The following is a 14,020-nucleotide window of genomic DNA, read 5'->3' as shown; positions in this document are numbered from 1 at the left end:
GAGGTCATCCTGGCTTCTATCCCTATTGAAAAGATGGAGTAAAGAGGCAGGCACAACAATTAATAATGTTCCACAGTATAATAAGTATTATTATCATATGGCATTTTGTGTAGAATAGTCAGGACTCAGGAGATCCTAAGAATGTCTGGCAGCTCAAAGTTCCAGCACTTTTAGCATTATGCACGACTAGTTGGTAAACTAGACCTTTTTTTTTAGGCAAGAGACTTTTCAGAGGTGGTTTGCCCTTGCCTGCCTCTGTGTCATGATTCTGGTATTCCTTGGAGGTCGCCCTTCCAAATACTAATCAAGGCTGATCCTGATTAGCTTCTGAGATCTGATATTGTGCTAGCCTGGACTATCTAGGTCCACAGTAGAAGCAAATAGTGAGTGGGCTTCAGAATTCTGTATCTGGTGTTCTCTGTATTCACCAATGCCCCCTTCTTCTTGGGATACTATGGGGGCAAAATTTTACCCATTTCTTGTAGAGAACTGCATGGCAGCTGTGTCTGTTGCATGCACATAAAAGGCAATAGGCATGTTCGTGTTTGTCTAGCAGTATCATTATTAAGAGTGGAATGGCTTTAAGTCTTTCAAGCATGTCAGGACTGTGTGCCCCATGTTAAGGGTAATATTTCTATAAGGGAGGAGACCTCCCTTTCTGCACTGTACATGTTTATGCTTTCTGCACTGTACATGTTTCAGGAAAGAGTCGGAGCAATATACAGAGTAGGTAGAAGGGAGAGGAATGGTGCAACAGTTGAAGCAGTCACAGTTTGACAGAAGCCTCCCTCCCTTGCTTACCTGTGTGTAGTGCAGTGTCCCTACATCCCCAGCCAGAAGAATCAAAGCTGCCTTTTGGTGTTTTGTCTTGGTGTGGAGGATGTGTATGAGCAAAGCAGTGTTATTCATATGGTGCAATGGTGTTATTCATATAGTTTTCTTTCTTTGCTGTTGTTCAAAATGCACTCTTGTTGTGCAAAATGCCCCTTTTCTTTACTGAAGAAATGTGAATGCTTTTTCTGGAGACTTTTCCTTCACAGTTTCTTGATCTCTCTGGCTAGTGCAGGGATTGGGAGGACTGGCTGCTTTATTGCCACCAGCATTTGCTGCAAACAGTTGAAAAATGAGGGTGTTGTTGACATACTCCGAACAACCTCCCAGCTACGGCTAGACAGGTAAGAGAAACTTCTTTCTTTTAAGAAACAATTCTGGTCACCAAGAATTCTGCAAGGTTGGTACTGTGGATAAAGAGGGATCATTATTGTCCAAGTTACTTATATGGAAAGTTTTGGGGAGACAATGCTAGATAAATGACACAAACTTTCCTGTTTGTTCTCTTCTCTGTGGCTATCCTCATCCTTCCCTTTTGAAATGTTCTCAGCAAAACAGATTTAATTCATTTCTTATTGTTCTGACAAATAATATTGAAATCAGATATATTTATAAGGACAGTTTTGGAAATTTCTTTGACAATTATAAAGAAGCATCCTCCTGTAATTTTCCCTGCACTTTCCTTGCCTCTTCCTCTCATGGCCATCAGAGGGCTTTTACAAAGAAATTGGTAACAGGTAGATCACTTGAGTTCTAACAATCTATTGCTACTCTGTGTGTATTAAGTTCTGTCAAGTAACTTCTGACTTGTGGCAATCCTATGAATTCAAGTTCTCCAAAATGTCCTGTCATCAACAGCCATTCTCTGGTCTTGCAAACTGAGGGCCATGGCTTCTTTTATAGAATCAATCCCTCTCATGTTGGGTCTTCCTCTTTTCCTTCTGCCTTCAACTTTTCCTATCTTTATTGTCTTGACTCTTGTCTTCTCATAATGTGACCAAAGTACAATAGTCTCCATTTAGCCATTTTAGCTTCCAGTTCAGGCTTGTTTAGTCTAGGATCCACTTATTTGTCTTTTGGCAGCACACAGTATCCTTAAAACTCTCCTCCAGCATTACATGTCATATTAATCTACTTTCTTCCTGTCAGCTTTCTTCATTGTCCAACTTTCACACCCATACATAGTAATGAGGAATACTATGACATGAATTAACTTGATCTTGGTTGCCAGTGAAAGACAAATCCTTACCCATAAGGATCCTTTCTAGCTCCTAAATGACTGTCCTTCCCAGTTTTTTTTCTTTTTCAGGGTGTGTGTATTTGTGTGTATGTGTGCATGCCTGGAAGTCATGGTTGACTTTTGGCAACCCCTAGTAGGGCTTGGACATTCAGAGAAGTGGCTTGCTATTATCTGCTCCTGCATCCCAGCCCTGGTATTCTTTGGAGGTCTCCCATTCAAGTACTTGCCAGGGTCAGCACTGCTTAGCTTCTGAGATCCAATGAGATCAGGTCAGGGCAACCCCGTTTCAATCTGACTTCTTGGGTGCAGTCTCTTTTGGTTAATGTCGGAGCCAAGTAATAGAAAATCTTGATCAATCAGTTTATTCATCATCAACCTTAAAGTTGTATAGTTCCCCATCAGTCATGCCTTTTGTCTTTTTAATTTTTAGCTGTAATCCTGTTTTGGCACTTTCTGCTTTAACCATCAGTAGTTGCTTCAAGTCTTCACCATTTTCTGCCAATAATGTGGCATCATCTACATTTATCAAATTGTTAATGTTCCTTCCACCAATTTTCACTCTACCTTCACCTAAATATAATCCAGCTTTTTGCATACAGAATAGAGGAGATAAAATGCATGCTCACCAGATAACTTTGCCATATACTATCCTAACAGTGACATCTCCTTGTTCAGAGTACAGATTGCACATCAAAACACTCATATGTCGTGGCATCCCCATTTCCTTTGCAGCCAGCCATAGCTTTTCACGATCCATGCAGTCAAAAGCTTTGCTGTAATCCATGAAACACAAACTGATTTCATTCTGAAATTCTCTGGTATGCAGCAGTAACCAACATAAATTTGCAATGTGATCTCTAGTGCCTCTTCCTTTTCTGAATCCAGCTTGAAAATCTGGCATTTCTCATTCCGTATGTTAAAACTATGACCAGCACCAGTTAGTATACTTGTATCCTTGGAGTATAGTTTGCAAGCAAGTAAACAGAGACAAGCTGTAGCCCCATTCTTACTTTTCCTGCAGCTTTCCTGAGCCAACTACTGGTGCCTTCACTCACCATTCAACTCTCCTTCTTCATGCTCAGTCCAGCCCTGGGAACCCTGGTATGGGTCAATAGGATTTCCTGGTAGCAAGTTCCCTTGGTCCACATCAGCCTACAACCTCCTTTCTGACCCCTGTTTCCTTGCCAAAACTTCCCTTATATCTGTTGCCAGTCTGTTGTTCCCTAATTGTCCACCAGGGAACTCAGAACATCTTTCCTCATCAGTGCCTTCAAAGCACCTTGCTTAGCTTGCCCCTGTCTTAAAGGGACTGCCCTCTGGTCACACCATACACGGTAACAGTCTTTGTTGTAAGATTTTGAGCATCACTTTACTTGTGTGAGAAAATACTGCAGTGGTCTGATAGTTGTTGCAGTCTTTGACATCTTTTTTTTTTTTAAATTGGGATGTAAATTGAGTGTTTCTAGTCTGTGGGTCATTTTTTTGTTTTCCATATTTGTTGGAACAATATTGTTAAGATTTTAAGATATCTCCTTGTTTGAATAGGGTTGCACTCCCCCTAAAGTGGCAGGTTAGGGATACTGCTGGACCTGGGCCTCCTATTAGATAAAGAGATGGCAGCAGTGGGCAGGGGCCCCTTTCATCAGCTTTAACTGGGGAGCCAGCTGCAGCCCTTCCAGAGCAGGAATGATCTCGCCACTGTGGTATGTGACCTGATGATGTCTATATTAGATTACTGTAATGCTCGGTATGTGTGGCTGCGCTTGAAGACTTTCTAGAAGCTACTCTTGGTCCAGAATGCTATGGCTAGACTGGAGTGGGCCATATGGACTGTATCACTTCAGTCTTGTGCCATTTACACTAGCTCACAATTTGCTTCCAGGCCCAAATCAAGTCCTGTATATCTTGGGGACAGCATACTACAGGGGTGGCCAACGGTAGCTCTCCAGATGTTTTTTGCCTACAACTCCCATCAGCCCAGCCATTGGCCATGCTGGCTGGGGCTGATGGGAGTTGTAGGCAAAAAACATCTGGAGAGCTACTGTTGGCCACCCCTGGCATACCAGAAGGCCCACCTATGCTCTTATGAATGTACCAAACCATTCTGGTCATCTGCAGAGGCCCTGCTTTGGGTGCCCTCACCATCTGAGGCTAGTGAGTGGCAGTCCAAAAAAAGGTCTTTCTCTCTCTCATTGTCTTCTGCCAGTAGGTGAAGACTTTTTTTTTTGGCTTGGCATTCCCTCATTAATTTTTATTAGCGCTCCTCCCTCTTTGTGTGCTCCTGTGTTTATGGGTTGTCATTCTAATTGTTTTCAATATTTACATATATTTGTATTTTAAGTGTTTTTTTAATGTTTGAAATGCTTTAATGTTTGCTGCCTTGGGGACCCTGAATTGGGTGGAAAGGTGGCATAGAAATGTTATAAATACATATATACATAAAATGTTGGTGGGACATTGGATAATGCACACCTTCCCTTCCAGATTGCCTGGTAACAAGCTTGGACTGATCTCTTCCCAGAAAAATTAGTGAGTTAAATAGATAATAGTTAGGCTTTGGCAAGGTGATGGCAGGTAAGGAGAATGACAACTTAGACATCAAATACTCTTAGCCATGTATGTGGAGAGACACAGAAAGTTTTGAAAGGGCATTTTAACTGATGTTAAACCAGTTGTCAAGCTACAGCAGAGATGCCAGTGTCTGTCCTCAGAAGATTTCCCAAGTTTAACAGAGACCTCATGGGGACACGCACACATTTCAGTTGTAACATGGAAGATATTCATTCAATAACTGCTGTAGCCACAACACCACCTAGTGGTTGTATGCAGCCTCTTTCTTATCAACCAGGAATTTTTTAGCAGAACCGCTGAAGCATGTGTGCTCTTTCCCAAGGAGGCAAGATGAAGAAGGAACAACTAATGAGGTACTTCAGGGGCAGAGGTACTCCCTAGGGGTTCAGATCTTCCAGTGTGGCACCTTTCAAACCAAAGTTTAGTATATATCCCACAGGTTGGTTGTGTACTGATGTTACACTTGCAGCGTTCACCCTATGCCATACTTCAACTGATACCTTTGAAACCTGAAAAATGCTATCTTTGCCTTTGAGAGGATATTTAATTATCCTTAAGGTGAGCGGCTAGTCAGTGTCTGATTCATCATAGGGAAAGAGCCCAGGGATGTAGCACCCTCCAGATTCTTTTTTTTCCCCTTGGCAGGCCTTGAGAAGGCCTCAGTTACCAGAAGAAGGGGGTTTTTCTCAGACTCTGTTCCCTCTTTTCTGGCTGGCATGATTCTTGTAGCCTGGGGGATGGCAGGTCCCTTTGTAGTTGGAGGAGAGCCTGGCCATTCCTTGACCCACCTTTTAAAGGTTCCCTGAAGAAGGCATCCCTGGCCTCTCTTTTTCTCTGCAGTCTAGGGGCTAGGCCCTGTCAGGAGCCAGGGCAAATGGGGCTTCCCCCTGGGTCTGGGCATAGTCTACCCCACCCCCTGGCCTCCTCTGAAGGAACTTGCTTCTAGACTGCTCAGGTCTAGTGAGACTGAGACTGCCTGTCCCCCTTTCCACCCTGCCAGGTGTTCTCCACTTGATCTGGCCTTCCTCTGTATAAGGAAGGCCCCAACCTATGTTCTTTGCTGTTGCCACATCCCTGGGATCCTTTGGACCTTGGCATGAGGTTGGCTGTCCAGTGCCCCCCCCCAGAGCCCCTTAAGGGGACTTCTCTTTGGGCATACAGGGCCCTGAGCCTGCACAACCTGCACTGCATCCCAAGGGGAAAATCTGGGGCTCCAGGTCCACCTTCCCCCATGCACTGGGCCATCTCCTTGGAGGCAGCCTGTGGGAAGCTACTTGAGAGCTACCTGGTAGAGATGTGCAAAAAAGAGGGTATTTTTCAGATTTGGATATATTGGAGCAAAAATTTTTTTTGACATTTTTGATATCCCTGAATTCCTATACCAGTATGGCATTCAGATCTGGGGGGCAGGATTGGGAATCCAAATTTTTTCAGGTCCATTATACCTTATGGAGGAGTTATCCAAGTGTCTGGAGGGCCGTTTTTCAAGCTACAGCAGAGCTGCCAGTGTCTGTCCTCAGAAGATTTTTCAAGTTTAACAAAGATTGGATCTGGGTTCCAATTTTATGGGTCCCCAGAGTGGATGCCCCCATCCATCCTCTGTTGTTTCCAATGGGGGATAAAACAGCCTTTTCCTCTCCAAGGCAAAAGCAAAGAGGCAAAACTGCAGCCTCTCATGCCAAGAACCAGCACAACCAAAAGAACCAAAGCAGAACCCAGGAATCCACACAGAACCACAAGTCAGTGTGACAAGCCTATCAGAACTACTATCAAACCAGAGAATCTCAGCACAACAAACTCAAGCAGATTTTGTTGCAAGCCCAATAGAACCGATGTCAAACTGGAGAATCCCAGCTCCCCCCCCCCCCCTCCTTTTTTTTTTTTTTGCAGAAGCAAGGGCAATACTCAGCAGAGCACTGAAGTGCATGGTGGGAAGCACTTTTGTGAGCCCACCAGAAGCAAGGGTTACAACATTTATGAAAGCCCACCTTAACCAAAGGCAGTATGAGGATGGGCAGAATACTTTTGCAAGCTAATCTGAACCATGGGCAATACACAGAAGCCCAGTAGGGTTTATCTTCCAAAACCAAGGGCAAAACACAGAGAAACATTACAAACCATTTCCCCAGGGAAGGCCTCAGAAAGTGAAAGGGAGGGGGTCCTCCTCTCTCAGCAGTCAGCTATGCACACCATCATTGCCTCAGAGGAGGAGCTTTAGGTACTGCAGCTGCCCTCCATCACAGCCTCTCCTTTTCCCACTTCCCACCCTGCAAAGAAGAATTTTGCTTTCTGTTTGGCACACAAGTTTCACTAACCTGTTCGGTCCCTTTCATATTCATAAAGATGAAGAACATTTTTTGTGTTACTGTTTTAATTTCAGCATGCAGTTTTGATTTGGGGTAGCTAATGACGTGGTGAGTGAGCTTGTAAGCATCACTTCCAATGTCACCCTGTGCCTCACTGCTACCAGGGTTCTGTAAAGGCATTTTGGTACCAGTGGATTCAGAACGGCAGTGGGGATTGGTGGTGTGTTTCTGTGCCAATCAGATTGGGTACCTGCCCTGCTACTCCTTTCATTTTAATTTTGGGAAGAGCATTTCTCCCCAACTTCCTAGCACAGACTGAGGATGCCGGCACAAGCACATGTTCATTTCAGTCAACCTCAAAGTCCCAAACCAGGTAGTTGAAGAATAGAAAGTTGATCTTCAGGAAGACCAGCTCCAGGGGAGCAGACTTGAGCAATGTGAGCTGACAATGTTGTCCACATGGGAGAAAACATGCTAACTTTGTACACTTGCCAGAGGGCACAAGAGGAACCTCTGGACCACTGCAGAGAAGTCCAGCCAGACCTCTTCTATAATGGCCCAGTAGCTCAGTGAATTGGTGGTCTGCAGCTCATAGGACTTTACAAAGTATCCCCTCACCACTGCAGCCGCCGTATCCTGTCTCATGTGCCTCTCAGTCCAAGAGGGGTCAAGTGCCTGCCAGAAGAGCTCCATCTCCAAGGTTGTAGTGGCAGTTGCCACAAAGGAGATGCTGCCTAGCAGGGGAGGTGAGGGATGAACAGCAGCAGATCTGCTGTTGCCCCTCTGTTCATGCCAACATGCCCCTCTTGGCTTGCATGCACTCAGCTCACCAGGAGAGCTTGACCATGGTGAAGGGGTGGCCATCTAGAATGATCATCTCACCAATGAGTGATCTTCATCCCTGCCTGCTGTCCTCCGCCCTGTACACCCTAATGCCAACCTCACCAAACATCTTTGTCAGAGATGCCTGGCACCCCTTCCCTACCAGAGACCAGTCAGGGACAGAACTGAAGGTGGTTACCGAACAACTCACCTTCTGGGTGGCTGGTGGCGGCCACATGGGCACCACAGCAGTAACTCCCCTTCTTGAGATGGTTCTGCAGTCCGGTAGTCAAGAGATGAACAAGGTCACTGCCTCAATTGAACTGGGCCCTACACAGCTGCCATTGCACAAAGTAAGGATCCTCCATGTGCTGGAAGTGCTTCCAGATGATGAAGGTGTAGGGGCACCCACACTTACTAGCAGTTGTGAGTACCCCTGGAGCTCCCTCCTGTGAGGAGATTGGGGCATACATGTTGTGTCTTGGGAGGACAGGAAGAGATGCTCAAGGGGAAAGGGGCTGTGATTCAGTGCACCTCCATCTCTTCTCCTGGTGCCACCTGTGGCCTCCCCTCCTGTTTCTCCTCAGAAGGCCTGTTGGACACCAAAGGAACTAGAGCAAGGGCACCCAACCTCTCCCCTAGCTCTTCTGGTAGCCTCTGGTCCCTGAGGTAAGCTCCAGATCTGGAGAATAAAAAGATCTTTATGAAAGAAAAAGAAAAAAAGGCAGGGAAAGGGTGGAGGCCAACTCTACAGCCCTTTAAATGCCGTTTAACTGTAGCTATTTGACACTGTCTAATATTTCCAGGGGGTGGAATCAAGATCAGTAATGCCAGATAGCCAATCAGTTTATCTAATGTTTATTCTATTGAAAAAAAACACACACACACCCCCCCAAAAATACCAGTAAAATATTTTCAGTTTGGATATACTCAAATGCACATCTCTACTACCTGGCTTAGAGAAAAGCCAAGCTCCTTCCCCACAAAGTCATCCTTGTTCTTACACCTTTTCCCCGGGCACAAATTGCTCCCCTGGCTGGGAACCTGTCTTCCTGTGAGCCTGTCTTTGTAGCTTGGCTGTTAGGAAGTAATTAAATGTAAAGCATGTTTGGCTACCCATGGTTTGAACCATCAAGACTGTTTTGCCCACAGCTTAAATATCCTGGACAGCAAGAGTGGGCTTTGTCTGTCCAGGGCTTGATCAAACCCTAATCCTGAAAAACCATATATGCACTTAGGCAGTCATCAGTAAGCTGCTTTCTCAATAGTGCGCCATCTCTGTCTCTCCAGCTGGATGATGGAGATCCTGGGGACTAGGAGTTTGGGATCTGGCCCTACAAGGTAGGGAGCAGGCTGCCCTGGGATTTGACATATTGGTAGCATCATCTGTAACTAAAACTTCAGGGACATGTTCTTCAACTGAGGCCTCAGGATTTAGGAGATTCAGTAGTGCCAGGTGTCCTCTGGATCTCCTGGTCTGGGATCATCCTGGTCATCTCTGAGGGATCTGTTCCTGAGTCCGAGTCCATCCCAGGAGGGATCACAACAGAGGTAGATCATGAAAGGCCTTTTAGTAAAACCACTAGACTTTGGATCAGTTTCTTCATATTTGGTCCTGTTTCCACCCGCACAGTGTGACTTTTATCATTAGTACATAAAAAGAAATGGGATTTTGACTCCCAACACTTCTTCCCCTCCCCTTGCTTTTCTTTCCAGGGGAGGAATGATCCAGACTTCTGAACAGTATCAGTTTGTGCATCATGTCATGAGCTTGTACGAAAAGCAGTTTTCAAGAGCAGCAGCTGAAGAATAAGGACTCAAGATAATTTGTTGTAACAAAAACCAACCGAACTCTAACCAGAATCGTATGTATTCCAGAGCTGAGAAGATATACATGGGAATTTCAAAATAGAAGATATTTATTTATACATATATAAATATATATAGTTTTACTTTCATATTGCTTTATTTTGCATTTAAGAGCTAAGATACTGCTTGTCTTTAAATTGTGACAGGACATCTTCTTCCTCACCCCCCCCCCCCCAAAAAGGAACGAAAAAAAAGGCCTATTTATACTGTAAATAAGATCAGTAGCTTCATTTGTTATAAAATTTAAAAACATCATTGTCAAATTTGCTATTTTAAAAAAAATTAACATGATTGCTACTAGATCCAAATACAGTGTTAAACTCTTTGATAAATGTATTGCTGAAATCTGTAGTGTATGTTGACTAAGCTTGAAAGTAACTTTTTTGCCTTTTTTCTGATTGTTTTTACATTTGAAACTACCGGATACTGTGTATATCATAAGACCTTCTGAGCCTCTGCATTAAAGGATTCAAATGGATTCATACTGAAATAATGCTTGAAGCCTTCTTTCTTTGCTTACTGAAAGCAATCTCTACAAATTAGCTATGCTAGGAGGGAAAAACCCACTATTTTGAGTCCAGTACGCAAGGACAGACATGTTTGTTTGTGTGAGATGTGTATTAAGTGCCGTCAAGTCACTTCTGACTCATGGTGATCCTATCAATTAATGCCCTCCAAAATGTCCTATCATCAACAGCCTTGCTCAGGTCTTGCAGACTGTTAGGGTAAAGCCAAAAAAGAGCCTAGTGGCTACTGAAAGTCTAACAGGTTGATAGTGGCATGAATTCTGTAGACAGTTGCCTTTCTTCTCACTGCATCATTCCTTAGTAATACCCCCTATTTTTCAAAAAATATTTTGATAGTTTTCTTTTGTGAAAACTTGGACTCTGTGACATTTCACTGATGCACACACACACACAACACTTGATGTTGTATGATTTTTAAAAATATTTTGTGTTTTGGACTGAGTTTTTTATATAGTGGTTATGCCCTGATGCTTTGATTCTGTTTTACTACAACAGAAAAAAATGCACTTGTGTAATTAACATTGTATAAAACTGGTTAGTATAGAAATTCTACAATATTATGTTTGCCTCAGTTAGTCTGTTTTCAGTCAAGTGTAGCATTTCTTGATAAAAGACAAATTAATTGTTGTTAGGCATGTGAACACAAGCAAACAAAGCATGTAGCTAAAACTCACAAGAAATAAAGCAAGTGCACAATCCACCTCCATTCACTTCCATTAGGCTAATGAGGGAATGGCTGTAGACCTGGCTTTCTAGCTTTGCACTTGGTGGCTCAGCTGCTGTCCTCTGTTCCTGTGGTAAATCTTTTCCTATAATGCCACAGGCTGAGGTTGTGTGTTAGACTGTTCCCCTGTTAAAAAGAAATTCCCTGTGCATTCGAAACCAGCAGACAGGACAGACATCCTTATGTATGACATGGGGGAGTGGGTTTAATGCTGTTTGTATAAAATCTTCCTTCTCCGGGATTCTATAAACTATCAACATTTAGAGGTAAGGGAGAATAATCTTTCCTCCTACTGGGTACAGTATTTCTTTTTTATAAAATTAATGCGGATCCAGGTCCTGTCATAATTGCCAGATATCTACAGAGAGGCAATTCCTCTAACGTGTTCCATAAAAAAAGATTTCTCCTCTGAGAAGTCAGAGTGCTTGCCTGAGTCAAGGTATTATTATTTCTGACCTGAAGTCCCACTGGCAGCTGCAAGACTTGTTCTTTACTCTTATAAGGCAAAGTCTTACTGTGGCAATTCATCCCCAGGGATCTGTGCAAGGGGCGGGATTCCTAAGCAGCTTTTCCTGCTTTGGCCTTCCCACTTACACTAGCATAAGGAAAATATGCCATAGGAGCTAAAAAAAGACACTGTCATGGGGAGAGCTTGCAAATACCCACTGAGCAAAGAAAGGAATGTCACTTCATTTCTCGTATTCATATTACAGAAGGTAGGAAAGGAAGTTTGTCTTGAATTTGTAATCCACGCGTATTGATGCAAAATACTTTTAGGAAAACCATGACTGTGTCTCTGGAACTAAGGGCAGAACAATACAGTATGAATTATACTAGGTTGCCACCAAAACTGGCATCCTCACATCAAGTTTGGTACCCTATGTGTAATTTGGGAAAAGCTGAATACTTCTTAAGTCACTAAATTGGGCATCCCAATCCAGACATAAGTGGCGGCTGGCCGTGGCATAGCTGCTGTGCCGCTAGTAGACTTCCTGAGGACTTTGGCACACTGGAGCGTGGGGAGGGGAGAGGCGTAGCTTGCCATGAAGAACATGGTCGCCATGGCAATGCCGCTGGCGTAGGCACACAAGGGAGGCGGAGGCAGCCAGAGGAGAGGGCCAGCCCACCCATTGGCCAGTCCTGGCGCATGCGCCACAGCTCATGACAGTCAGGGATGGGGAGAGGCGGCCCCAGAGAGGCTGATAGCCATCCCCAACCCGCCCCCAAACAGAGAATGGAGCCAATGATGGGCAGACCATCAAAGGCAAAGGAGAGACATCCCACCAACACGGGGAGGGAACAGGAGTGAGGCTGGGCATGCGCACACGAGAAGCCTGGCTTGGTGGCGAGGTGGGGGTGGGGGCAAGACAGGCCTGCATGGGACCACAGAGAAGCCGTCAATCCCCTCACACCCTCCCGCTGTCAAAGACTCTGCCAATGGCAGGCAGACAAACAGGAAGTACCAAGTGCAGGAGTTCGCTGTCATAGACAGTGGCTGGAATGTGTGTCTGGGAGTGAGCAGCCCACCCCCCCCACCCAGAGACCCCTGTGCTGCCCTGACGCCCCCTGCCATGTGCATGGAACACCTCCCCCAGGGGCCGCAGAACAAGAGTGCGAGTGCATCAGTGACAGAACTCTGAGTCCACTTCATCAGCCCCCCCTTAGTGCCCTGTGCAAAACAGCCGTGTGGGGTCGGGTAGGCTATCAGCCCGGGCAGGCTGAGGGGCGGCACTCTCCTCCCCTGTCCAGCCACGTGGGGGGGAATGTGGCGGCTCATAGACCATTCCGTCCCAAAACCAAGTCTGTCCATCCTCCCAGGCATTCCCTTGGAGATGCCACTGACAGAGCGGGGTGGGGGGTTACCCAGGGAACATGCAGCAGACGCCAAGCAGGAGAGACAACAGAGAGCACAGCTCAGATTTTATTTTTCCGGAAAACAGTGCAACAATCTCCCTGGCGCACGCTGGGCAGTCTCGCTGTGGGCGGGGCTCCATTCCGAGTGGCGGGCAGAAACAGCTGAGGGAGTGAGGGGGGCGGTGGAGCGACACACGTAGAAGCCTCTGTGTTGGGAGTCCCATCTGCAAAACGGAGACAGAGATCAAGAGCACCTGCAGGGGCAGCTGGAAGAGCAGACTGTGTTACAGCCGGGCGCTATCTTAAAGGGACAGTCTCTGACCCACCTACCTGCATCGGGGCAGCTGGCACACACACACACACTGCCCTTCCAGGGGTTGGAAATGCGGCAGAGGGCAGACCAAGGGAAGGGAGCTGGCGGCAGCACAGGGGAGTGGGGTCAACAAATGTCGCCTGCCGGAGCCCACTGCCTGGTTCAAGTGCACAAAAGCAGTCGAGAGTGAAGGGAGGGGGAGACCAGGGAGGGGACAGTGGAACTTACCCAGCCATGGGCAGCATGCAGAGCCTCCAGGAGCCTGGAACCTGTGGAGACCTGGACACGAGCAGTTAGCCCCAGGGGAGAGACCTCTCTCTCCCCATCGCAAGTCAAAGATACTGTCAAAGCAACCGCGCGTTGCAAAACCCGTCACCAACGTGCCTACCTGTCCCTCACTCTAAGTCTGTATGGCCGAGAGCTCACCAGCAGAACTTCCCGCCATGCGAACCTATCCCTAACAACTGAGTTGCGCTAGGCAGAGTGGAAATATTTCTAGGAGGGGGGGCCGCGATTGGCCGCCGGGGAGGGGCTTGCCAGGCTGAGGCACGAGGGGATTGGTGAGGCAATCACGCTGCTCCCTAAGGGGTTTGTGAGCTTCCGCAGCAGCGGAGGCGACCTTTATTTTTGGTTTTAACAAGTGCCTATAGGACATGCTGCTATTTTTGCCGGCATAACGTTGTGCCTCCTAGGGGGGGGCGTGTAATGGGCCAAACTGCTCAGGAAGCAGCATAAGCCTGGCCATGCCCCCAACTCCACCCCCTCCTCTGCCTGAACGCCATGCTCTGCCTCACTTCCACCCATGCTCTGGCACAGCCCTCAGGCGCCACTGCCCTTGAGCAGAGCAGCGCTCGGGCAGCCCCCCGCTCACATAATTCCCCTCCACTGTGGCGGCGCCGGTTGTACGTTGGCACACACCCTTCCTGCGCCCATGTAGCAGCTCGTCTGCTCCCAAAAGACTTT

General features: G+C 46.3%; 1 protein-coding gene across 4 annotated transcripts in view; it reads left to right on the top strand.

Annotated features, from left to right (window-relative positions):
• The window catches only part of PTPN5 (protein tyrosine phosphatase non-receptor type 5), a 93,878-nt gene extending 84,081 nt beyond the window's left edge, over positions 1-9,797 (top strand). For 3 of the 4 annotated variants that reach the window (XM_060262536.1, XM_060262535.1, XM_060262538.1), the window contains 2 exons: positions 1,062-1,175; positions 9,487-9,797. In XM_060262536.1, the coding sequence (XP_060118519.1) occupies positions 1,062-1,175; positions 9,487-9,583 (211 nt within the window). In that variant the 3' untranslated portion in view covers positions 9,584-9,797. The remainder of the gene's footprint in view (positions 1-1,061; positions 1,176-9,486) is intronic. The other variant, XM_060262537.1, reaches the window with a different exon arrangement.
• The last annotated feature ends 4,223 nt before the right edge of the window (positions 9,798-14,020 follow it).

The sequence above is a fragment of the Heteronotia binoei genome, chromosome 21 (genome assembly GCF_032191835.1).
Source record: "Heteronotia binoei isolate CCM8104 ecotype False Entrance Well chromosome 21, APGP_CSIRO_Hbin_v1, whole genome shotgun sequence".
Classification (NCBI taxonomy): Eukaryota; Metazoa; Chordata; class Lepidosauria; order Squamata; family Gekkonidae; genus Heteronotia; species Heteronotia binoei.
Note: the sequence above shows the minus strand (reverse complement) of the source record. Positions and strands in the feature narration are given on the sequence as shown.